Source organism: Alexandromys fortis, unplaced genomic scaffold (genome assembly GCF_014885135.2).
Source record: "Alexandromys fortis isolate MF-2015 unplaced genomic scaffold, M_Fortis_MF-2015_v1.1 scaffold_37, whole genome shotgun sequence".
Lineage (NCBI taxonomy): Eukaryota > Metazoa > Chordata > Mammalia > Rodentia > Cricetidae > Alexandromys > Alexandromys fortis.
In genome coordinates, this window is record NW_026067914.1 from 7,604,605 (window position 1) to 7,631,053 (window position 26,449).

Sequence of the window (26,449 nt, forward strand, 5' to 3'; positions counted from 1 at the left end):
CTTTAATGCAGGATCATTTTTGGTACTGGAGTAATATGCTTGGTCATGCTGTTATACTCTTCTTTCACCTTAGGACCACATGTGGGGAAACTTTCATATGCCAAGTTATGTCAGTTCCAGTGAGCGGTCAACAGCCAGGGAAATGACTGCTGGGTATATCTGAGGTAGAGTTACTAAAGCAGATGTGGCCAGCATTCCGTCATATTGTCTACTCTTACAGGGTGCGAGGATAATACATCTGTCTCTATGGTATCGATGATTTGGTTACCGTGTCCAATACTCTCTGAACTGTCTGGCTGTCCCATTGCCACTTTGTACAGACTCTCAAGGAAATAGCCATGGGACCTGTTGAGGAAGGATAGATAGCGTACGCATCACCAGTTGTAGTCCTTGCAGTGTGCAGGATCTTTTCTTCTGGAATCTGATTGCTTTTCCAGCCAGTGGATTTTAATCTCAAAAATCTTGATGAATCTTGGAACTGGTCAGGAGGTAGTATGACTATTCAGTGGAGTGTTTGCCTTTAGCCTATTGGCTCTCCTTGAATTCTTCTGCTTGGACAAGCTGCGCAGTACTCTCGTTGGTTGCTCATTATTTTGTACCCAGCGACAACATGTTCTGTTAACTGTTTTCACGGTGCAGACCCCCTTGGCTGGCGCTCTGACTTTACTAGTCCTGATGATGATTGTGTGACGGGGCTTCTATTGGCTTAGTTTCCAGATTCTGTCATCCCTGTTGTTCTTGACAGACTCAGACTACTGGTCCTGTGGTCTCTCCTGTCACAGAGGAGGCCACCACTGATCTTGGTAATGCAACACTTGGCCCTAGCATGTTTGTTTTGTGTGTCCTTTGGGGATTATCTGCATATTCCTAGTTGTAAGTACTGCTTCCATCCCAGCATGCCCTCTTCTTTTCTTTGCCATTCGGTTGGGCACTTCTGGATTTTCAGCATCACTTAGATGCACCATTGCATCTTAGACCCACCCTCGGAGGAGAGAAACTCCAGTGTCTCTTGGTGGTTTTCCACCCGAGTTCTCCCAACTCAGCAAACTCTTCCTTAACCTGAAGCACTCTTCCCATGTGACCCTTTGCAGACTCCCTGCTGGGACATGCAGCCTGTTTCTTAGAGCTCCTTTAGGAAGTTTTTCTTCCAGAACCTGTACAACTGGGTCATGCTGTGAAGTAACATTGTAGGTCTGTTGCCAAGGAAGCTGATTGATTGGGAACTGTATGTGGGTTGAGGTATGGTGGGCACTGCTGTCTGATAGGATCTTTCGCTGTCTTCTGGTATAAGGGAGTGATTGGTCTAAGCAGGGAGGGATGTGCCGTCTCTGCAGAGTCAGGTCCAGAGGGCCCTGACCTTGCCCTAACAGGCCTACCTTGGTTGACTGTCAGTTGTCCTTGAATTATGGCTGTTTTGCAGGTCAGCTCTGACTTATTTGTAGCTTTTTCTGAGGTCTCACTGCAAGTGAGGGTAAGTTCCCTTTGGATCTTCAAGAAGCCCTGTGGCACTCACCTTTCTCATCCTCTGCCGTCACGTTTCTCTAGAGCAATTCTCTCAGCGAAGTCTCAAATTAGTAGCAGCTTCACCTGGAGCTTGTTGGGAATGTACACTGTCAGCCCCACAAGCTGCCATGGGGAGAGCGTGCTGAGATTTCATGAGCCCTCCAGGTGAGTTCATGGCAGACCGGGACCTGAGACCATGGTGAGCACATGGTATTTAACCCTTGCCATCCGTTTGTAAAATCCGTGGCCCTTCCTCTTGTAGACATTATTTCTTCTATAGTCCTAAATAGTATTGTACCAGCTCTTCCAGTGTAGTAGCCTCCCCATTTCTGGCCCCCTGATGCCAGGGGTCATTTGTACTGCACTTAGCACCAGTGAGGGACTCTCTGGTGTGGGAGTGTTTCAGCTCTAAAGTGCTGTCTTTGTTCTTCCTCAGCTTGTTTCCTCCTGATACCATCCGCTGCATCTTAGGTTACCTAGAAGCAGAGCTAAGGTGTCTCAGGTGCGGGGTTGGGGTGATGCCGCTCAGGTCTGGGTTTCCCCCAGCACCACTGCAGCTTTCTTAACCTTTGCTCAGTCATTTCAAAGAGCTATTCTCTTAATGACGGAACACCTGCCTCAGGCTAAACACAGGTGCCTGAAAACAGGATGGATGTCCCAAATTCCAAGAGCAGTTTCACGTAGGAACTCTTCTGGTCAGTCAGTCATTTGTCTCATGGCTGTATCTAACCCATGTTGGCTGTGTGTTTTGTGATAGTGCTGCCAAGGTAAATTGCCCGAGCATTGGGCAGTGCCTAAGACTCGTTCATGATATGAACTCAGCTGGTGGGGAAGCCAGAGTCCTTGGGCTCATTTCCTGGGACTGCCCTAGAGTCCTGAGCATGATAGCTGGAGACTAAGGTGGGATTCTTATAAGCAAGTGAGCCATCACACTAATTTCTGTGGAGAAGTAGAGTGAGTAGTGACTGGATATGATTAGGAAGTTTGAGATTTCCACCCTTGGTTTTTGGTCACTTTGTGCTGCCTTTTGATCTGCTTCAGCTTGCTACATGTACTTCCTGTTCCTGCTGTGGAAATTGCTACCAGGTGCAATATGGCAAAATGATTCTTAAGACCACTTTGGGCCTGCTCTTCGGCAGGTGATTGACAGGAAGATGGTCTGGATGCTATGGGTAGGAAGTGTGTTCCCAGTTTGCAGAGCCGACAGCCAGATGGTTTGTCCCCAGTCCCTGCTGTGTACGAGTGTGGCTGGTTCTGAAAGGTCTTGGCATCATGATGCCGCTGCACAAGAGGGCTAAGGAAAAGCTTATCCGCAGAGAGTACATGCACTGTATGTCGGGGGGATCTAGATGAGTACCTGCTGATGGACTCGGTAGAGCCCACGGGATCACTACACCTCACCCATAATCTCTCCTGCTGAGAGCATGGCATTCAGTGGAGAGTGCTGCCCCCTGTGACGCCTGCCAGGGGCTGTTGGTGCAGTGCTCCCCATGCCACAAGCATCTGTTGCGGCTGAGCACACGTGTAATGTGTGTATGCCCTTGCAGGATAAGTGGCAGACTGCATCCTTTTGGTGCAGACATAACTGGGAGAGTGCTCGGGTCTCCCCGGCGCCTCTCAGAGTTGCTTTACTCTGCCTGACTGATCAGGAGCCCTGTGATCTGCGGAGTGTTCATGCTGAGTGAGATGTTGTTATTCACCTCTTAGGATATGGTTAAGGAGGCAGCTACCACATACATAATTGACTCAGATGTAAAAGCTTTCACCCAGACACCACTGAGCCCACATAGAGGTAGGCCCCTGGCGTGGGAGCCTTATGTTTGTACCCAGAAAATGTAGTCTGTAATTCCCAGGCCAAGAAGCACAACAGTTGGTAGCAGACTACTAATGTGGTTACTGTCAAACAAGGCTTACTCTGGCAGGGCATCACACTCTCCTGTACTCTGCTGCAGTAGCTGTTACTGTAAACAGGGCTCACCCCGGTGGGGCGTCCACACACGCTCCTGTACTCTGCTGTGGCAGCTGTTGGTGGCCTGGTCCCTACTGCACTCTGGCACGAGCCTCCTCACATTGAGCAGTGAGGGAGGGGAAGGGACTAGTAAGACCTTCAGGCGTGTCCCAAGGGATGTTTGCAAGTGTTATCTCCACGGGATGCAGGACAGGAGCAGCTTGGGAAACCCTCATCAGTTCACCTTGATCAGATGTTTTGCACGGGCTAAAGATCCCGTGGAGCTGACGGCATAGCTTTTAGAGATAAGTAGGCTCCTCAGGGCCTGACTACCCTGGAAAGGGCAAGGAACTCACAACACCAGCAGTCCATCTACTTTGTACTACTGTTCAGGGCCTTTGTAGGCTCTGACCCTTCTGAAGTGCAGCAGCTTACACAGTGAGTAGACCAGTCTCTACTGGTAGTTATGCCAAATGCGGCTCCCAAATTGTTTCTGGATGGCAAGCCTCATGAGTTCTTCCAAACCCTCCTGGATGCTGACAGCACTTTCATATCTACTTGTATTGAATAGAACCATATCTTACCAATAACAGGTCCAGCTGTGTGCCCCTGGGTTCTAGCTATGTCTCCCAGGTACCCAACTGATGGCAGATACCCATTCACTGAGGTCATGTATTTGGGGGACGTAGAGCCTACAGACACTTCTGGTGTCACTGAGTACTAAATCGCAGGTCAGTGTGGTCCTTACTCCAATAGTACATATTAGGAAGGTTGAGAACCGGTGATTGGCCACGTCTTTTTGTTCATTTAGTTCATGCATAGCAAAGCGAATAGTCTGTGAGGGGCACACATAGAAGCAGGTGTCAGACGTGAAACTGACAGTGTAATCTATTTTAAAAGAAAATTATTTTCTACCTAATTTGTAAAACTTTGATTTTGTTCCCCCAGGCAATCAAGCCCTGCCGTCCCATGACGAACAACGCCGGCCGTCTTTTCCACTACCGGATCACCGTCTCCCCGCCCACCAACTTTTTAGTAAGTTGCTGATGAAGTCACACTGCAGCCTGGGATGGCCCGGAGCTTAGCTGTGTAGCCAAGGCTGGCCTCTCACTTTAGACGTTTCTCCTGCCTCATTTCCAAAGTGCTGGGGTTATGGCCTGAGCCGTCACACTAGCCTCTGATTCAGTTCTTACGTCATTTTTATTTTAAAATCACTATGCAGATAAAATTTGGCTTTATCGTGATGTTTCAGCTTTCCTCTCCCACCATTTTATTATGTCTTTTGTGTTTTTATTGGTACCATGCAATAACCAAATTTATAGAGCCAGTGAATCATGATACTGCTATTGGAGTAATGAGTGGCAGCGTGAAGTAGGGCATTTCCGAGTTTTAAAAGTCAGTGGGCAGCTTATGGCCCTGTGACTGAATCAAGACATTCAATGTATAATATGTCAGTGTGATAATATGGTATACTTATGCACATGTGCTACATTCTAAGTGGTTAGCATAGCTAATTAATTTTCACAATAACTGTGTATATATTATCCATACTACCCATTTGGGACATTAATTCGTGTTGCATAGATGAGGCTAGGTGATTTGCTCAGGTACTAAGCAGTATGGTGGTTTTTAGAAGACAGGGAGTCAAGGTTCATGTCTGTAGGCTGTGCTGGGCCACATTGCTTCTTACAGTATGAAATTTGCTAATTCTGGTTACATATGTTGAGACATCTTGATTACAGAAGTATTCATAGTTACATATTTTAATAACTTATTTAGCTATACTTCTGTGTCATCAACTTTACCCATTTAAATTGTGTAATTCATGATGTTCAGCATAAGTACAAATGCGTAAAACCATCTAACTTTAGAACATTTTTGTTATCTTAAAAGAAACTTTATATTCTTTAGGTGGTGTGTGTCTGTGGACTTGCCTGGCCTAGACTTTTCATAGAGGTCATATGGTAGCTGCTTTTTCTGTCTTTTTCTTGTTTACGTAGAAGAGTTTAAAGATTTGCCTGTGTTGTGACATGTATCAGTACTTCACTCCCCTTTCTCTTTTTTTTCTTTTATTCCACCTAGAATCTCTTGTATCCAAGGCAGGCACTCTGCCACAGAGCTGTGCAGCTTACATCCTTTATAGTGTTTTTATGGCCAAATACTATCCCCCTGTGTTGAAATAAGAGCGGCGGGGCTGCGTCCCCAGCACCCTGGCCGCCTGCTAGCTCATGCCCAAAGTAACAACACACAAACTGTATTCATTTAACTGCTTGACCCATTTCTATCTAGCCTCTTCTAGGCTAACTCTCGCACCTGGACTAGCCCATTTCTAGTAATGTGTGTAAGCACCCCAAGGTGCGCTTACCGGGAAGATTCTAGCCTAAGTCCATCGTGGGTTGGAGCTGCCTGGGAGAGCAGAGCATGGCGTCTGTGCTCCAGAGAGCAGAGCTGTCCGGTCCCCCTGGAAGCAGAGCAGAGTCTGCTCTGACCCACCAATGCTTTAACCTATGAGGCCAAGCAGTGTGTTTATTACTTAACCAATGAAATCAACAGATTGATATATGACACTCCCACATCACCCCTGTGAAGTGCGTGTGTGTGTGTTGTATAGCTATGGCATGTTTCATTTGTTCATTCATTAAGTTGATAGACTTTGGGTTGTCTCCACGCTTGCTGTTGTGAATAGTGCTGACAGTAGTATTTGTGTGGACTAAGACACAGCTCAGCAGTCTAGGGCACTTGCTACTCCAAGACCCTCGTTTGGTTCACAGCACCCAATGGCAGCTCACAACCACCTGTAACTCCAGTTTCCGAGGATTTGATTCCTTTTCTAGCTTCTGTGAGCACTAAGTATGCAAATGGTGTATAGACATGCACATAAAATAGAATTGGATGTGTGAGGGCTTGGAGATGACAGGGAAGTAATATAATTACATGTTTTTACATTTTAATCAAAGAATATTTGTATGCATGTATTTTTGATGTCTTCTGAGGACTGAGATTGCTGGTTTATATGGTAGGCCTGTGGCCTTGTCTTAAGAGTGGTCGTACCCTTCATTATTATTGCTTGTTTCATCCGAATTGTCTCATTATATTTAATTTAGTCTTCTTGAGTCACTCAGATAGAAAGTGACAGTGATATTGACAAAAGGAATGGATAATCTTTAATTCTCCCCCATCCATACACACACACACACACACAATTTGTGAAACTATGATGTCTAGTACCTAGGTAAGAAGTAGCTTTTAAGCCACCAATCTTTATAATTTGCTCTACATTTGGTATTTAATATCCAAAGGGCTGGCTATTAAGAATGACATACAAGGAAGACAGTCTCTTATGGTGAGATTGGCGTTTATATCATGTCATTACAGATCCTGTTTTTAGGTAATTGAAGTTTTTGACATTGCTTGGTCCCTACTTTACTGCAGTGTTTGGTGGGTTGTCTTCTCCTTGGGCAGGGTGGGGATACAGCTCTGGGGTTGAGCTTCTAGCACTTCGAGGCCCTCAGAATCCTCCCTATTGTGGGGTCAGTCTATTTGTTCAGAAATACAGTTCAGTAAAGTAGAACAGGTTGTGTTATAGAATTAAAGAAAATTAATTTTTAGGAAATAAAGTTATATAGAGCCTTTAATTTTCTTTATGGTAACCATAATAAGCATCATTGGTTATTTAAATATATAGTATGATGTATATTATATATTTACTACATCTGAAATTAGAGAATTTCATGAAACCAGAGGATTCCACTTAAAATTAATTTTTAGTGTGTGTTTCCTGATATTGGAAAATATGTTGAGTCTACAAAGTTGCATTTGTTTCTGCCTTGAGTTACTTTGTGCCTGGGTGCATTGCTGCACATGCAAATGCTATGATTAAATCCTGTTTTGTGTTCTTCTTTACTTTCAGACCGACAGGCCAACAGTTATAGAATATGATGATCATGAGTATATCTTTGAAGGATTTTCTATGTTTGCACATGCCCCCCTGACCAATGTAAGTATGTGCCAGTTGGTTCCTTTTTTCTTCCTTGCACTTCCTGCCTTCCCCCAATCTTTGTGTCCATAACCCTCACTCTTCATCCCACCTGTGTGAGCTGCAGGGCGGCTGCAGCAGTGTCAGATGGGACTCTGTCTGCTAATGAGTCACAGGTCTGGGCTACAGTAAATGGTGTAAGTAAACGTGTTAGAATAACATTTTGAGAGTGTGAAACTTGGAAAAAGGAGGATAAACTGTGGAGTGACGTGATGAGCTATTTTTGGGTTGATTGTTCTTCAAAGGAAAAGGGAAGTTTTAAGGAGAAGCTAATGTATGTCTCTGAGCAAAGGGAAGAGAAGCAGGACCTGTTCCGGACACCAAGTCTGGAGTAACCTCGCTTGCTCTCTGCTTGTGTTCAGTGACTTGGTCTCACACAGGATTCGTGATACTTCTGGGTATCAGGGATGGCTCTTCTGGGGATCAGTCCAAGTGGATGCTGGGTATCTGGGCATCACAGTCGTCCTGTTTTGAAGTTGGCAGCCTTGGGAGTTGCCCAGCTGCTCATCTTGTGGAGCAGTGAGCTGCTATAGCAGTGCTGGGAAGAGCATGCAGCTTTACCTGGGCCGTGGGTCCTGAAGGACACAGCGAGCTGGAGTTTCGGCGTGTCGCCTGTCTGCAGTTGGAAAGTCATCTTCCTACTGTTTGCTTTGAAGATGGATTTTCCCATCGGAGGCTGAGCTTCAAATCTTGATCTTACCTTGCTTCTATCCGTCATTCCTTTTTACTTTACTAAGTAAATGTGATTCTAGGTAGTGATGCTAACTTAAAACAGCTTTTCCTTATTCTAGGATATGTCCTAACCGTAAGGGAATTGTTTTTAACTTTATGGATTTTTGAGAGGAAAAACTCACCAGGTAGCCCATGCTGGCCTGGAACTTGTATAGCTCAAGGATTTTGAACTCAGAGTCCTCCTGCCTCAGTCTGCACAAGGGTGCAGGCATACACAGTTGGCATACGCAGTCATACCTGGTTTTATTGGAGAGTGTTCTTTCAGGAGATGGTTATCTGAGGGCATTTTCTTACACGTACGTTGTCGCACTCTCATTGGTCCCCGCCACCCTCTCCTTCCTCTGCTCCCACTATTGGTGTCTCCTTCCTCAGAGAGCCTCCTGCCTTCACGCCACACACACATCTCCGTCTCTCTGTCTGAACCCGCATTTTCAACAGCAGGAAATATGCAATATTTTGTCTCTTCATCACCCTTATTTATTGATGCTCTCCCATGTAGACCTCTTCCCTCCTCTTCTCCCCTTTTACTTTCATATGTAAAATACTAGAAATTGTTAGAATTTCCATTGTTTCTTGGCTGTGCTTCTGTGTCTGTCATCTTCTTTGCTCCCCACATTTTAGTCTGAGGTTGTAATGGCCTTCAGACGTTCTGTAGTCCTCTAACGTCCACCTGCAAATGCCAGTCCTGCTGCAGGAAGTTACTTCAGCTTATCTGCCACCTCACTTCTTAATTCCCTGGTGCTCATCGAGTTCTCACCTTGACGTCAGGGTCACCTGCATGGGGAAGGCAAACAGTGTGGCTTTGTAGACAGCAGTTTGGGACCTGGAGTGAAGTCCCCTTGCTGACTCTGGCCTGACACTATTGTACACTGGTCTTGTCGCCTGTGGATGGGGTATTAATTGCATTAGGTTACCCATTTTTGTGAAGGATGAATACACTGGCACATGGCAAGTGTTTAGCATGGTAATTGGTGCATAATAAACATTGGCACCTCTCATTTTGGGAAAGATGTCAGACAGATGAGTTTGACTATTTTCACTCTTTTTTTTTTTTTTTACATTTATACTGGACTGGCAATTCCTTGAGCTTTATTAATGATAGCTTGGGATTTTAGTTTAAGTCAGACTTTTTATTTTTTCAAAAGAAAGATGTATTTTTAATTTTTATTTTGTGTATATGTGTGTCTGTGTGCATGGGAGTGCAGGTGCCCATGGAAACTAGACACATCAGATCACCTGGAGACAGAGTTACAAGAGGTTGTGACCCGCCTGACATGGATGCAGAGGATAGCTCTCAGGTCTTCATTGGGATCAACAAGTGCTGTTAACTGCTGAGCCATCCTTCAGCCTCTGACTTAGATTTAAATATAGAATTTTTAGTTTGTTTTTGTTTTTTTGTGAGACAGAGCATACTATATGCTATATGGTACAGATTGGCCTTGAAATACATATTTGCTTCTCTACAGCAGGTTTCATGGCACAAGTGAGTAGGAAATGTGATTTTTTTTTTTAAAAGATAATTTTTAAAAAGTTTCCCAGCATGAAGTTTGGCACTGAGAGGCAGTTTTACTAAACTAGTCAGCTTTTGTTGTGTTCGAAGAGATTAAACCAAAAACAAACAAGAAAATCCCTGACCTCAGCATGCATTTTATATAAATACTGAATTTCTTAAAAAAAAAAAACTTGAGAACTTTTGTTCATAATGACGAGCCCTGTCATTTTTGTGAGTGATGTTGACAACAGAAATTGAATTTTGAGTTGAAGATTCTAAAGTTCACAGAGCTAGAGCCGTCAAAGATCTCTTGAATTTAAAATAGACTCCTATAAGGTTCTTAAACTGCATTACTGACCTGACTCATTTCTTAGAACGAGCCCATCAGCAGGAAGGGCCTAGAGGTGGCAGTCACGTGGACTCTTGACCAGCGCTAGCTCTGGAAGGGAATCTTAAGGTCTCGAATTGAAGTGGATTGAAAGCTTTGTTGGCTAAGTGTGTAGCACTCCTGGATGGTTTTATCCTGTCATGTAGTACGCTTGTGGTTCCTTATGATACCTGATGCTTGGGGCTTTGACAGTGCAAAAGGTGCATTGATTGCACAGCGTCACACAATGATCTCGTGCCCAGGAAAGCCCTGTGATCATTCTCTGAGCGAGAACTTGGTCAGGTTCCTTTTCGCTGATCACTGATGACCCATCCGGTTATTCACTCATTAGAAAAAGTATTGAGTGTACAGATTTGCGGGTATTAATGAATTAGTTGTGCTATTATGGGTTAGGGATTAGTATCAGCATGGCAGCACTGTGTACTAAGGATTTAGGGAGTGCTGGGCATTTGTGTCAGTTTGTGGGTTGATGGCAGCTGCTCTGGTGACCTCTGAAGTGCTGGTTTTTGGTGAGAGAGGACAAGTTCTCTTCCAGTCTAAGGCTGTGAGCCAGTGTGTGGGGCGCCTTTCCCAGCCGTGTCCCTCTCAGAAGCTTCCAGTGGTGTGGATGGAAGCCTGAAGCGTGTCCTGAGGAGTGCCCGTAAGTGAGTTCTGCTGCAAGGAGGTGGAGACAGTTCTGTTTGCATCGATCTGCTGTCCTTCCACACAGCTAGGAGGAGGGAAGGTCTCTCTCCTCCTCTTCCTCTGTCGCCCTCTGTATACGCCCAGAGCTCTCATTATTTCCTTCCTCTGTGCATTCACTCTTGCTGGATGATTCAACACCACCACCCACGTTTTCTTTTTGCTCTCCTCTCGTGAGATTTAACAGCTGACATGAGTAGCTTTGCCCTCCACTCTGGTTTGATTGTCTGTTGGCACATGCCCTGGTATGTCCCCTTGGGTGTTGCCTCAATTAGGGTTTCTGTTGCTGTGGAAAACACCATAACCAAAACCAAGTTGAGAAGGATAGGGTTGGTTTGACTTTGCCGCTTGTAGCCCATCATCCAGAGAAGTCAGGGAAAGCAGAAACTAGGGCAGGAACTGATGCAGAGGCCACGGATGATCCCTGGTTATGAGTTCCTCCTTGTGGCTTGTGGAGCCTGCCTTTTAGAGGACCGCCAGCCCAGGGGGAATACCACCCAGTTACCTGCACCCTCCCATGTCAACCAGTCAAGAAATTACACTATAGACTTGCCTGGAGGCAAATCTTATGGAGGTGTTTTCTCAATTCAGAGACCTTCTTCCCAAATGACTCTAACTTGAAGTTGACATAAAACCAGCCAGGACAGACACGCAACCTTTGTGAGCCCTAACTCTTCATCGTCTCTTCATGTTGGGTTTGAGTTACTCGGGGGGGGGGGGGGGCAGTGTTATGGATTTCTGCATTTGCTTCGGTGCCATTGTGGTCTCCCTGGTGATACAAGCCCAGGGATCCAGAAGTTGGTCTCAGTTCTTTCTTCTCATGACAGAATGGTCAGAACATCCCCTAACTGTGTTTAAAACTTGTCTCTACTTCCAGCCTTTCCTTATTTGGTACCTGGTGGGTATACTAGACTGTAGCCTGGCCCTCTGGCTGTGTTCTTGTCTCCCCAGCAGCATCTGGCTTCTCTCTGTGTGCACTGTGCTTTCTGAAGAACTAGAGGACTTCACGGGTCCCTTTTCTCTGTGTTCCAGTACCTGCCCTCCTCACCTGGATGTTTCTGTGTACTCTTCTTTTGCTTTTTTCTCCCTCAATATTTTTGAGCAGATTGTTTCTGTATTTCTTTGGCTGACCTAGAACCAATTGTCTAGACTAGGCTGTCCTCAGCTATCCTGCCTGTACCTCCCAGTGCTGGCATTATAGAGGTGAGGTGTGCCTGGCTTCCTGCTGGTCTAGCAAAGCAACCCAACTGTTGGCTGTACCCTCCATGCTTTTTCATATGCTCCTTTTTAGTTGCAGTTACCACGTGTCCTATTCTCTTTGTGTTTATTTACATTCCTTTTCCAAATCCTTGACTTCCTTTTTCTTTTTTGTTTTTGAGATGGGGTCTCACTTTGCTTTCCAGCCTCGCTTGGGATTCATGATCCTCCCACCTCTGCCTCAGGATCTTCAAGTTATAGGAGTTAAACCATCTTTTTCGTTTTTTTGTTTTGTTTTGTTTGTTTTTTGAGACAGGGTTTCTCTGTGTAATAGCCCTAGCTGTCCTCTTTTAGACCAGGCTGGCCTTGAACTCACAAAGATCTATTTGCCTCTGCTTCCTGAGTGCTGGAATTAAAGCATGTGCCACCACTGCCTGACAGGAATTATGCCATCTTACTGGACTCTAGATCCTTGCATTTTAATACAGGGCATTTGACTTATTCTAAAGTATGAACCTTATTTAGATGATAGTAAGGAATGGGTATTTTAAAACCAGGCTTAATCATATACCATTTTGTAACTCCTGAGTATTTTAAGTGTCAGTGGGGTTAAAGTAGGTTGTAAAAATAATAGTGTACTAAGAACATTGCTTTGGTTAGCTAAGGACTGAGGACATAATATGTCCAGAAGTTGAAAACGAATCCCATAGTAAAGTTAAAGTTACCAACCACTATATTTAAGGAAAAAAAAGTAAAAAAGAATACCTAAGAACTAAATTTAACTTCATTTCCAGTAGATGGCATTGTAAGACTGCTTTTCTATTTTTTTACATTACCCCCCCCCCCTTTTCTGGGAGAATTAAAATCTGTTTCTTTCTGACAGCTGTGGTTTGTAAAAGTGATTACATTGTTTCATGGACAGATTGCTAAGCCAGAAAGACCGTGTAACACATCTCCAGGGCCTCTGGTTTCAATTACTGTGCCCAGCTAGCCAGTTCAGTAACCTCCTTCCCTCCCTTCCTCATTCTTTTATTCATTCAGAAATCTATTTATGGAAAACTCTTGTGCTAGATACCAGGCTGGTGTGTGATGATGCACTGGGAAGATAAGACAGATGTGGATTAGTTCGGCTGAGCCTTCAGTTTCTCACATGCTCTCTGGGTACTAGAATGGGCAGTGAGGAGATGGGTCTAGAATAAGAATTCTTACTTTACCAGCTACCTGCTCCTTCAGCCAAGGTACCTGCCTGGTGGTTCTCTTCGTTTTTTCCTCTCTTCCATAATGCATAATGGTGAAACTTATATTTTAGGGCACCTGTGACAGTTCTATAAGTAAATACGGTGAAATATTAGACCAGTACCTGGCCCAGCAAATACCAGCTTTTTTTTTTTTTATTTATAATTAATTCTTGTGTACTTTCAACTACAGCTGCTCTTGCCCCAGAACCAGGCAGGCAGCCTGCGCTGTGCGCTGATCCATGAGCTAAGTGTTTATTACTGTTGTATTATTGTGCTGCCATTCTTGACCTGGGTGAAGAATTAATAGTAAAATTAGCACATGACTGGTTTTATTATTTCTTTCTGAAGGTGACATGTTTGGGTTGAGTGTTCTTGTGTTTGGGTTGCTCTGCTAATCACATTGAGTGAAGCACCAGTATTACTCCCATCTCTCTCAGAAGCTTGGTCAGAGAGCTCCTAATTCTCATCATTAGGGTGTAGTATTTTGGGACCAGGTGTGGTAACACATTGCTTTCAATACCAGCGGCTCGGGAGGCAGAGGCCTGCAGATTTCTCTGAGTTTGAGGCCAGCCTCGTCTCGTCTACACAGGAGTTCCAGACCAGTCAGGGCTACAGAGTGAGACCTTGTCTCAAAAAAAAAAAAAAAAAAACAAAAAAAAAAAACCAAAAAAAAACAGTTGAACGTTGTGCCCAAGGTTGTTACCAGGTTACGTGAAGGTAAAACTGCATTTGGTCCTCTGAGTCAAATAGCAAACTCTGCGTTCTGAGCCTGCAGCTCAACAGCTCTTTTTCTTTGCAGATTCCACTGTGTAAAGTGATTAGATTCAACATAGACTACACGATTCACTTTATTGAAGAGATGATGCCTGAGGTAAGAGAAAGGATTGCTTAGCAGCTGAATGTGTTTTACTCTGCTTTCTTAATCTTTTTTCCTAAACACACACACACACACACACACACACACACACACACACCCCAGCAACACAATTGAAGTTGGTCAACTCCAGCGTTTTGCCACTTGAGACCCCTAACGACCATGCTCACTGTCAAAAGGGTTGCTGTAATGTACCTCTGGTACCATGGTTCAAAAATTTAAACTCGTTGACCTATTTCTGAACCCATGTCTGCTCGTGCTGCATCTGCTGATAGTCACCGTACATCTGTTCTCAGTTTTGCTTAAGGGACAGAGTTTGGGTCCTGGCCAGTCTCACAGAGAGGGCTGGAACAGCGGAACAGAATCCGAGAGCTGTTGGAATAATCTTGCTCATTATCTTCAGTGATAAGATCAGTGTTTGCCTCATTTTTCTTCCCATATATTTACATTTTTTTCCTAATTGTTTTTCATTGCAGATGCTAAACAGCAGATTTATCTAAATATATGCAAGAGATTTAAAATTCCAAACTAAGATTAATGTGAGTCTCAGAATGATTCATTGCCTGATCTTGAATTTAGTGTTGTCAACAAATCACACTAAGATATAACAGCTCGACAGCAAACAAGCGTGTGTGCTTGATGTGTCGGAGTTGGGGTCGATTTCTGGAGCCCTTGGCTCTTGGAATTTGTTTAACTGGGAAGCGCTGTCATGGATGGCAGGGAGCAATGAGGAGCGATTGATGGGCCTGATGTGCATGCTAAATTACTGCCTCTTTCATTCTGGGCCGGTTGGCTTCATTCTACCTGCACTGAAATGGCCTTAAAGAGCAAGCAAGGGCTGCCCCTTCTTTCCGTGTGTAGGGAGTTTTTAGCTTTTGCTTTGCTTTGTTTGGGTCTAAGGTCATAAGCCTTCACTTATCGTTGTAAAACTTTATGATTCCTGACGTGAGCTCATGCTGGGTGATTTATGAACCCCAAGCAAGATGAGTAGGAGGAAGCCTCACGAGACCAGACTGGCTTGCAGATATGTCGTCTGTTAGCTTGTCTGCAGGAGCAGTTTCTGCCGTTTTCCTCAACCTTTTTGTTTGCCTCTGTTAATAGTTTAAAATTTTTTGGTACAAAGGAATTCTGCTTTTTGGTAACTTGGCAGCAGTAATCCTGCGCTGTGGGAGTAGGGTGGGATGGCAGTGGGGTTGGGCAGGCTCGTCAGCCTGCAGGTGTCTGTGTGGAATCCCAGGAGATTCTTAAACATTTTACAATTAGATTAGAAGAACATGGTGGAAGGAAGACTGTGAGATATTCTATTTGTACACTGAAAAGAGCTGAGTTGACATTTTCGTAGAAATCCTAATGGTGGTATTGTCTACTTCATTTCAATTTGAAATCAGCAAGTCGTTTTAGGACAGTGGCCAAGCTGTGCAGGGAATGCTTTTAGTACAAGTTCAACAAACCCTCTGAGATCCTTGGCTAGGACAAATTGAAACTTCAGTTCGTATGTATTTGCAGATCTATAGTAATTTGATTTTGACTTTTTTTTTTTTTTTCAGAATTTTTGTGTAAAAGGACTTGAACTGTTTTCACTTTTCCTATTCAGAGATATTTTGGAACTGTATGACTGGAATCTTAAAGGTAAATTATAGGGCTTTAAAAAAAGAGTAAGTCTTCTAAGACGTATGTCACAGTGTATATGAAAGCTCACACGAAATGGGGGCGTGGTAGACGTTTTTATTTTGTAAATCCCTAGGTAAAGGCGTGGCGTCTGTAGGAGTTCTTGCTATCATTCGGCAGGAGTATGTGCTTACGGGTCTGCTCCATGTAGTTTGTCAGTGCCTATCAGCAATAAGATTGTACCAGTTATTACTAATATGACGGCCTTGTTTATGTGCATTAGGGAAAAAAAATCTCAGTGGTTAATATTTTTCTTTTCTTTTTTTTTTTTTTCGAGACAGGGTTTCTCTGTGGCTTTTTGGAGCCTGTCCTGGAACTAGCTCTGTAGACCAGGCTGGTCTCGAACTCACAGATATCCACCTGCCTCTGCCTCCCGAGTGCTGGGATTAAAGGCATGCGCCACCACCGCCCGGCTAGTGGTTAATATTTTAAATATAATGACCATTACTGTAATAAACGTGTAAGATAACAGTTTATTAAATTAGAGAACCAATTAGTCATTAAAATATACATGCATGTGCGGATTAAAGACTTAATTTTCCAATAGCTTTTTAAATTTGCTTATTTTTAAAGTCATGTATTGAAGGAAGTTTTTGAAGCTAGTTTTAAAATGAAATGAATGAGTATCTTTTAAAACCAAGTGTATTGATAAATTGTGTCCTAAACTAACAGCATGCTTTAGTGTATTGATTAAAAACTGAAGGAATTAATACATAAGCACATATTATGTAATGCTGTAGTTCGATTATAACAAAGATGCTGATATTTTTTAATTTAAAAAGTAAATTTTTTGCTTTGGCTCCTTGCCTTTCCGTCTCCCCTTGAGCTGCTGCAGGCCCCTCTTTGCAGTCTTCACTGGAAGCTGCGACAGTTGCTGATGAGGGATTGAGTTATTGAGGCCGGGTGGGGGGAATGGCAATTTTTATGTTCCTGCTTCTGTGGTGTTTTTTGTGGTTCCCATAAATCTTGGGAATTAAGTTGCAGTGTTGGCTCTCTGAGGTTGTTTGATTTCTTCCTTCTTTTCTTTTCCTTGTCTGCCTCAGGTCCTTTGTTTGAAGACAGTCCTCCCTGCTGTCCGAGATTTCATTTCATGCCACGCTTTGTAAGGTTTCTTCCAGGTAAATCTTCTGACTTGTCCGTGACCTGGAGTGACGGTGTGTCTGAAAATAAGCCTGCCCCTCTCCTTTCAGTCTTTAGGGGCGGCTTTACCGTGTTGGGTGCCGTTAATTATCCACTTCTCAGGTTGAACTTGGAAATGTAAAACTTTACATGCTGATTTATACCTTTCATAATTTATCGTGCTCCTAGGTTTGGTGAGCAATAGGTGAATTGATTTATACACTTTGAAAATGTGCTTAGTAAAATGCCACGAAAAGTGTTAAGATAATAGAAAAAAATACATATTGCTTAATTCTGCATGGGGTCAATTGGAAAACTACTAGTGAAAAATTTCATTTATAATTTAGTTATAGCTATGTTAAAATGACTGCAATAATAGTTATATTAAGGTAGTAGGATATAGGTGATTATTTTCTGTTTGATAGGTTAGTTGAAATTATTTTTCAACGAAGAAGAATATATGATAATTTGTTCTCTCATTCAGTTATAAAAATAAGTTAATGAATATTTAGTTTGTAAAGTAATATTTAATTGTCTTATTTTTTTTTCTAAGAATATACTTGTAAGATATGGCCTTTATTCATTTAGTATCATTAATGATTGTTATTAATGAAATCTTCTGGAAGCCTATTTGCAGTCTTTTTCTTGGATGGATACAGTCTTTCTCTGCCATCCAGGTGGTCTTGTCAGTTATCCGCTCTGTGCGGTGCTGGGCAGTCTCGCAGGGCTTTGCTGCCCGCTGAGTGAACGAACGTGTCTCGTCATTCTCCCCTAAACTGCGTGTTTTCCCCTTTTCTACTCCAGTGGCTGCTGAACTCAGCTGCTGTGTCCTTGAGTAAAACCTTGAACCACGCCAACACCTGAAATGAGTTTGTTCCTGCAGGAGAGATCCGCTGTTCCACCTGTGATGCCATCTTTGCATTCCCTTATCCCCTTGTTTCAGCTGACTCCACCCCTTCACGTGGACACAGCCACATTGCTGTTTTTACTGAGTTCTTTCATTTGAGTCTTTCTGTCACTCTGGTCCCTTATGCCGTTCCCACTGGTCGCGTCTTCGTTCCAGCCCATCTCCCTTTTTTAGTGTGAGCCACTCAGGCCTCGGAGGAAGGAAACACAGCTCCAGCTTTCCATTCGTCTGCACCTGAGCTGGGGCGTTAGTCTTGATGTAACTTTTCCATACGGTTCTCCGTGTCGCCTCGGGAATCCAGCCCTGCAGTCAGGCTTTGTTTGCTTCTGCCTCTTGTTCTGAGGTGGCTTGCCTGGCCTTCCCCGTGCATTGGATCTGACAGATGCCGGCTTCCTCAAGTGCTCTTAGTCTGTTTCGTCAGGAGTTTTGCCTGTGTCAGATGCCCTCCCATGCTGTCAAGGCCAGCCTCCTGCAGAGCAGTGCAGTTCCACACGCTTCCTGGAGTGGGGCTCCTGGTGCTGTCCCTTGTTTTGTTTTGTTTTCTTTTTTTTGATTGTCGAGACAGGGTTTCTCCGTGGCTTTTTTTGGTTCCTGTCCTGGAACTAGCTCTTCTAGACCAGGCTGGCCTCGAACTCACAGAGATCCGCCTGCCTCTGCCTCCAGAGTGCTGGGATTAAAGGCATGCGCCACCACCGCCCGGCCTTGTTTTGTTTTCTTTATTCCTCCAAAGTCTGCTGGCTCCCTGGAGAATTTGAGGAAGGAATACTCTTTTTCAAGGCTGTCACACTGACTTATTTTTATATGAGGAGAGCATCACTTGTGCTTTTAGTATTATTGTTATTGTTGGTTTTGTTTAGGAAATACATTCGATGGTGCTTTTCCTTGTTGCTTCTAGTTTCATTTCTAGTGAGTGGATCTTTGACTTCATAATGGAACTTCAACAACAAGCGTCTTAGAAAATAGTGAGACATTGTGGGAAAGCTTGTCCTTTCTGTACCTCTCTGCTTTGGCATTTTATCACCAAACAAATCTGTAAGAAAGGAGGCAGTTTTAAAACCGTCATATAGAAAAATCTTACTCTATGGGATGCCGAGTGTACAAAATGCTTCTCATAACTATCGGATAACATTTAAGCTGTCATAAATAAAAAGGTCTATTGCTTTATTTTAAAACAGGATTTGCTCTTGTATTAGACTTGCCTCTGAAAATACACAGATTTTAACAACCTGAGGGCTACAGAACACTACCCACCGTATCAGTTTCTTGTACTGGGCGGCACATGGTTGACTTGCTTTCACTGTATGGCTTCATTAAAGATCATTTTAAGAAGGGAACTAAAAACACATATCCATATGTTTCTAGGCATGAGGTGTTTTCTTATATAGTTATATTAGGCTTACATCCTATTTTTAAATAATTCATTGAGCAGATGGATCTTTTTTTAAGGGTTCTGTTCTATAGTGCCAGGTTTCTTATCTCGTGTTGCCATGAAAAAGATGTTATTATTTAATCCTGAGCCTGGGCAGGTCCTTGCCCCTTCTTCTCTTTTCCTACATTATATCCTGTCTTTGTAACACATTCAGCCAGTCTCTCCTTTGAGGCCAAGAATAAGCCCCGCCCCTCCCTTCCTGCCTGTCCCTCTCTTCCATTGACAGAGTCTGAAACTTGACATCCGTGATGCCTGCTTCTCCCAATGCTGGCCTGACAGGTGTGTGCAGCTAGGTCTAATTCCTCTGCTTTTTGCACTATCAGTGATAATGTGATTCTTAGCACCCATCAGGGACTCCATAAATGCTTGCTTGCTGATCTTATTTAGTGGATCATAGTAGTACATTATTTCTTTTAATTTCGTATGTATATGTGAGTGCCTGCATGTATGTATGTGTACCATGTGTGTACATGGTGCCCACGAAGGACAGGAGAGGACATCAAATTTCTTGGAAATGGAGTTATAGATAGTTGGCAGTCATGTGGTTGCTGGGAAATGAACCCAGGCCCTCTGCAAAAACAGCAAGTGCTTTTCAATACTCTGCCATCTCTGTAGCCCGACAGGAATTTCTTAAATATTGATGTGGTATTCATCAAGGTGCTTTTCAAACATTTGTTATTGCCTCTACCCTATTTTCATCTTTTTTCTTTTTTTTAAATTTTTAAGACATTCTTACTATGTAGCCCAGGTTGCCTCATAACTCAATATATAGCCCAAGCTAGCCAAACTCATTTTTTTGTTATGCCTCAGTCTCTTAAGTGTTAGGATTATGGACATATATGTCACCTAGCTTGTTTCTGGCTTTCCTTTTTTTCCATCCATGTTCTAACTATGCCTGACCATGCTGAGCTTCCAAAACCACATCAGATTGGGTCAGGGAGATAAGGCTTTAGACTGTATCTCAGTTTTCTAAAGTAAAACTAATCAAACTGTAGCAAAATATTAACAATATGTATATCCTAAGCATAGGACTCTGTAAATTTTAATGAAGTAAGTGTCACTATTTTAGTGAAGTAAGTGTGTGTACCCAAATCAAGACTACCTATGTCTGAGAAACCTCTCTGGACCTGCCTGTTCATTGTCCGGAACCGGATAGAAACCTCTGTTCTGGCCTGAAATACCTTGTGGAATCTGGGGCAGACTTAGGTCTTCAAACCTTTGTGCCAGTGCCTCTGGCCACTGAGCATCTGCCAGGCCTTTTTTTTTTTCTCTTTGAAAAAGCCTCCTCACACTGTAGCACAGGCTGGCAGGAACCTTGAACTTTTGTTAGTTTTTCTGCCTCAGTTTCTGGAGTGCTGGGATTACAGGCACAGGCCACCCTGCCTGTCTGTGTGGGTTGTTGTCTGTCGACACATTCGCGTTTCTATAATCTGCATGGTCCTCTGTGATGAGCAGGAACAACTGATCGTAAGGCCGTGCTCCAGCTGAGGTTTGTGATTTTTATCCCTGCTATAGCTGTTTGTATCATGTCAGTTAAACTTTTTCCTATTCTAATGTTATGGTTTTCTTCCATGCCTTCTTCATTTTAAACTATCTTGATTTCTTTTGTAATTGGTATAAAACAATAGGCCAGAACTCTTTATTTTCACTATCAATTACTGCATACCATTTGTTAAGGACATTTTCTCCTTGAATTGGAGTGTTCTTGTCGTTCGTCCTTGACAGGGCCCTGGTGAGTGTGCACAAACTGTACAAGAGGATAGAAATTGCAGACTGAGCACACTCTTCACGTTTTAATCTGCATGAGGCATATTATGCCTTGCTCGTCAAAGGAGACTGTGTTGAGCACGCTACATAACTTGCCCTTTTCACTCCAGAGTACCTCAGACATTGGTCTATGTAAATGTTTTGTATCGTTTTTAATACTGACAAAGGGGAGAGTTCTGTATTCCAAATGGATATGACTTTTCCGACACTTGTTCAGGTGATGAATAGTTTGTTTTACTTGTTCCATAGACTACTTCAGCAATACTGTGCACTTGTCCACATGCATTTTGTGTTTCAAAAGATAGAATTCAAGAAATAAGATTGCTTTGTTAATAGAGCACACACACTTTAAGTAATAAAAAGTGACCAGATTACCTATTGAGGAAGTATATACGAATTCATACCTCTGACCAAGAATTTTGGTGAAAGTATTCTTTTGCAAAAGTTATTTGCTGACTGAATATTACTGTCTATCCTCTGCAGTTTTGTCGATCTAATATACAAAAAATAATGTTAGTGTATGTGCATGTTTCTTGAATTTCTGAGACACTAGTGTTTCATGGTCTTTTTGTTCTATTTATATTTTTGTAAAACATTTTTTTATTTACTACTTTACAAGAAAAGTTGAGATGGGGTCTCATTGTGTTGCTCTAGCTAGCTTGGGACTCTTGGAGACCAGTCTGGCTTCAAACTCAACACCCTACTTGCCTTTGCTTCCCTAGTGTTGGGATTAAAGGATTAAATGGATTAAAGATGCCTGATTTGCTGTTTATTAATATCAATGTGTTATAAAACTAAATTGAATGTTGAAGTGTTATCAGTCATCATAATTTTCCTCCATTTCTCTAATTTGAAGCCCTCTGTCTCGGCTGCCGTACACACATGTACCAGCCCCCGCATGACAATGTGAGCTCAGTGCATACACTCATATACAAGCCCCTGCGTGACAGTGTGAGCTCAGTGCGTACACACATGCACCAGTCCCTGTGTGATAGTGTAAGCTCGACGCTGCTCAGTGCATACACACATGTACCAGCCCCTGTGTGACAGTCTGAGCTCAGCGTGGCTCAGTGCGTACACACATGTACAAGCCCCTGCGTGACAGTGTGAGCTCAGTGCGTACACACATGTACAAGCCCCTGTGTGATAGTGTGAGCTCAGCGCTGCTCAGTGCGCGCCAGTGTGCCAGAAACCAAGATGTGGAGCAGCTGCTGTACTTAGATTTTAGGGACCCTTGTCCGTTTGTTCCTCGCGTATCCCACTCTTCCCTCTGGTTGTAAAGTAACTGGGAGGAGCTAGATGCATTTTAAGATTTTATTCTGACCATAGCTGACGGGAACAGGAAGTAAGAGTCTGTGCACCACCTGTGCCTTCCCGAGTGAGATGGGAAATCCTGAGTCAGTTTTGCAGATCTTAGGTAGCAAATTGACTTTTGGGAATGGCCCCATTTGGAGCAGCAGTTGTCAGGTATGGCTGGCAGGAGACCAGGAGGATGAAGTAAGTGTATTGGGGAACTTCAATTGATAAAGCATCTTTAAGTTTTATTATTATTTTATTTTAAACATTTAAAAATCTTATGTTTCTGTGTGTTTTCACTGTATGTATGTGCACTAGTATGTGTTCTTGATGGTCTTGGAGGCCAGATGAGTACATTGGATCATTTTGACCTAGAGTTATGTGTATGTGGGTGCTGGGAACTAAGCCTAGGAGCAAGCACTCTTAACTTCTAAGCCACCTCTAGCTCCCAATATAACTTTACATTAGAAATTTAAAAATGTTTGTTTTGAATACCTACTTGGGAAAATAAAATAATTCCATATCATCTTGGTAGGAAAATCTGAAAGAGGTAGTAATATGGTTAATTTGAGTATAAAAAAAGGGGAAGGCATTTTTATATTTCTTTGAATTGTTTGTTATATCACTGATAAGTGCATGTTTAAGCAGCCATGTATTTAACACAGATCCCCTAACAAATTGTTCCCCTCTTCAAATAACTGAGCAGTATAAATGGAGGAGTTGGGTCTCTAAGAAACAGTTTATAGAGCCTGTCAGTTCATTAATGACTGTCCAGATTCATCCCCTGAAACACAAACTCTAGTTCTTCCCAAATAATGAGCCCTTGTCACAGTTCCAGCCTCAGCGCTGGCAGAATTCCTGCTAACCTTAGCTTACCCGCTCTAATTTCTCATTTGTATCATGTCCTATTTATCCTAGCCAACGAGATAAAAATTACTTTGTTGCCTTCAATGACATAATTCCATAAATCCCCAACATAAACATGTAGCAAAACAGACAAACCTAAAGAGCCAATTCATTAGCATCGGTAACTCGGTGGCAGTGAAGAGCAAGTGGCCATATGATTAATCCGCTCCAGAAAGTCATCCCACAAATATTTATTATGGTGTCTCTGCTAGGCGGACTGTGAGGGCTACAGCTTGTGCTCCGTGGGCTGCCGCAGGACTTAGGTTTTGTCTACCTCTTCTCATATATCTGTGGAGATGGCATCCTGGTACCAAACACGGAGCAGAGCCCCAGTCCCCTTCCTGGATAAACCTTCCCCTCAGCATGTCTGTCCTGAGTTTCTGCCCTTTTTTTCACAGCTTTAAATACCTATCTTTTGGTAGCTGCCATGTGAATTATTCCGCAGATTTTTAGTGTGGAGTTCCTTTCTCTCCCAGCCGTAGCAGCTTTGTGCCTGATGTGTTTAATTATGTCCAGTTTCTGAGCTGCTCTGAAGCTCACTGCTGTCTCGTCAGCAGGTTTGCTTCCAAGCCAAACTGGAGACTGGGTTACTTGGCGTCTTTATGAGCATTTATTGGCCTTGCTTTTTTTTTTTTTTTTTAATCTTCAGATATTCCTGTCCTAAATTGGGCTGTACCCACGCCACTTACTAAGTAGAACTTGAGACTGTAAGAGACAGTTGGTTTGTAGACAAGTATTTTCTTCTGCCAGTAGCTCTTTTAACTTCTCCACTTTAAATTAGATACTTCTCATCCATTTCACTGTATGCGAAGTGCCGTAGAGCCGGCAGGCATAGCTGCATGCCGAGAGCTTCTGTTGCTGCTTTTAGCTGTAGCTGTTTATGCTGCTTTGCAAATATGCTCCTTTCCCCATAGAAATATGGAGACTTTTCCAGATCCTAAGGCAGACAACGTTCCACTCCTCATCCCTGTAGCCTACAGTTTCCTAGATTAACTCAGCGCACTTGCATTTGTAAATCAAATACTAGCGCGTTCTTTCCTTAGTCTTGGTGAATCTCATCAGTGTGGCAGTTACTGCGTAAGTTATCCGGGACTCCTGCCTGCTGTTCTGTATGTAGGCATATGCAGAGTAGAGTCACATTTGCTTCACAGTGTCCCTTGCCTGCTGCTCCCCGAGAGTCCTTGGAAGATGGGAGACTAACATTTCCTCGTGCCCTGAAAAATAAAAAGGAAGACAGTTGTACTCGTGCACCTCCCCAAACCCCCAGACAGAGTCTAGCTCTGTAGCTTAGGGTAGAAGTTAGCAGAGGAGCCCAAGCTGACTTCAAACTTGCAGTGATCCCCCTGCCTCTGCCTCTGAAGAACTGGATTATAGCAATGTAGCACCAGACAGCTTTCTCATCACCCCTTGAAAGTTGAGACAACTTCCTGGAGCACTCGAGGCAGAGGATGAGAGACGTGGTAGGGAGGGCAGTTACCTTCTGTAGGAGCGTGGGATTGTGATTGTGTCCACTCCAAACACAGTCCGCAAGTCTGAGGCCTTATTCACCTGTCTAACTGGGTCACGTCATTCTGGACCATCTCTTAATACCTTCCCATTGGGGATTAAGATTGTTTTAATTGTTAAGTTGACACAGTCTAGAAGTCACCTGGGAAGAAGTTTTCATGAGGAATTGTTTAGGTTGCCTTTGGACACATCTGCGGAGGGTTATCTGATTATGTTAGTTGACGTGCTAAGTCCCGGCCTAAAAATGGGCTCTGCCATTTGCTAGGTTTGGGCCCCGGACTGTGAGTTGAGCACATACAGGCATGCTTGCATTCATTTCTGCCTTTCTCTTTTTTAAAATTGCATATATTTATTTATTGAGAGGAAACTATTCTTTTTTTTTTCTTTTGGTTTTTCGAGACAGGGTTTCTCTGTAGCTTTGGAACCTGTCCTGGAACTAGCTCTTGTAGACCAGGCTAGCCTTGAACTCACAGAGATCTACATGCCTCTGCCTCCTGAGTGCTGGGATTAACGGCATGTGCCACAACCACCTGGCGAGACAATTCTTTTTTAAATAACTTTTTGAGATGTATTTATTTTATGTATATGAGTGCTATAATACACATGCATATCTGAATTCCAGAAGAGGGTATCTGATCCTATTACAGATGGTTGTGAGCTGCCATGTGGTTGCTGGGAATTGAACTCCGGTCCTCTAGAAGAGCAGCCAGTGGTCTTAACCACTGAGCCATCTCTCCAGCCCCTATTTCTGCATGCTCTTAACTGTTGATGTGACATGACTAGCTGTTTCAAGTTCCTACAGCTTTGATGTCTCCAAAACAAAGTACCGTACCCCAGAATTGTAAGCTATTATTTATTTTAATAAACCCTTTCTCCACTTAAGAAAAAGTTGCTTTTTTTCTTTTTATTTACTTATGTGTGTGTATATGTTATGTACAGGCACACATGAGGACAAAAGCACATGTACAGGTGTGTCATGATAGGCATGTAGAGGTCAGAAGTCTTCTTATGGGATCTGCTTCCTTCCTAACCCCATGTGGGTCCCAGGAGTCAAAATCTGGTCAGCAGGCTTAGTGGCAGGCACCTTTCCCCACTGAGCAATGTTGCTGGTCCCCTTGGGTTGTTGTTTTAACCGTGTATTTTAGCACAGTGGCAGACATGAAACCAGGACAGATGTCAACATGCTAATTTTGAGAGACACAACTTTCTGTCTGTAACACCGTGAGAGTTAACTAATCAAACGTGCATATCGGCTTTAAGATAGCTGTCTTATAATAAGGCACAAAACTATCACCGTTGTGAACAGTGGTCTTGAGTCAGACGGAGCATGTCTTTGGGTAGTGTCTTTGTATTTAGATGCATCTTGAAGAGGCTCATGGTATTTGATGAAGGTGATTTGCTTTCAGAATGCTATCTCTTTTAGGACTTCTGTGATTTATGTACTTCTTGAGGGCCTAAGATTTGTGGGTCTTGTTTGGAGTGGGCACATAGCGAGTGCCGTACAGCTCTTTAATCATTGCCATCCCGCTGCCCCTCTGCCGCCCTCCTATTTAACTATGTGTCCTCCACACCAGCCTCCAGTTCCTGGAACATGCCCATCACGCTCGGCTTTGGACTTTGGCTGGTTCTGCTGAGACCCTCTACCCAGTGTGGCGGCTGGTTTCCATTGTCAGCTTACACAGTTGGAATTACACAGTCTGGGCAAAGTGTTCCTCAAGGGATCACGCATGTCCTGTGGATATGTCTTTGCATGATTGTCTTG

General features: G+C 43.3%; 1 protein-coding gene across 3 annotated transcripts in view; it reads left to right on the plus strand.

The window, feature by feature from the left end:
• Drosha (drosha ribonuclease III) overlaps positions 1–26,449 on the plus strand; it is a 107,478-nt gene that overhangs the window by 22,377 nt on the left and 58,652 nt on the right. For all 3 annotated transcript variants that reach the window (XM_050139033.1, XM_050139032.1, XM_050139034.1), the window contains exons 11-15: positions 4,400–4,486; positions 7,362–7,448; positions 14,015–14,086; positions 15,637–15,718; positions 16,801–16,875. In XM_050139033.1, the coding sequence (XP_049994990.1) occupies positions 4,400–4,486; positions 7,362–7,448; positions 14,015–14,086; positions 15,637–15,718; positions 16,801–16,875 (403 nt within the window). The remainder of the gene's footprint in view (positions 1–4,399; positions 4,487–7,361; positions 7,449–14,014; positions 14,087–15,636; positions 15,719–16,800; positions 16,876–26,449) is intronic.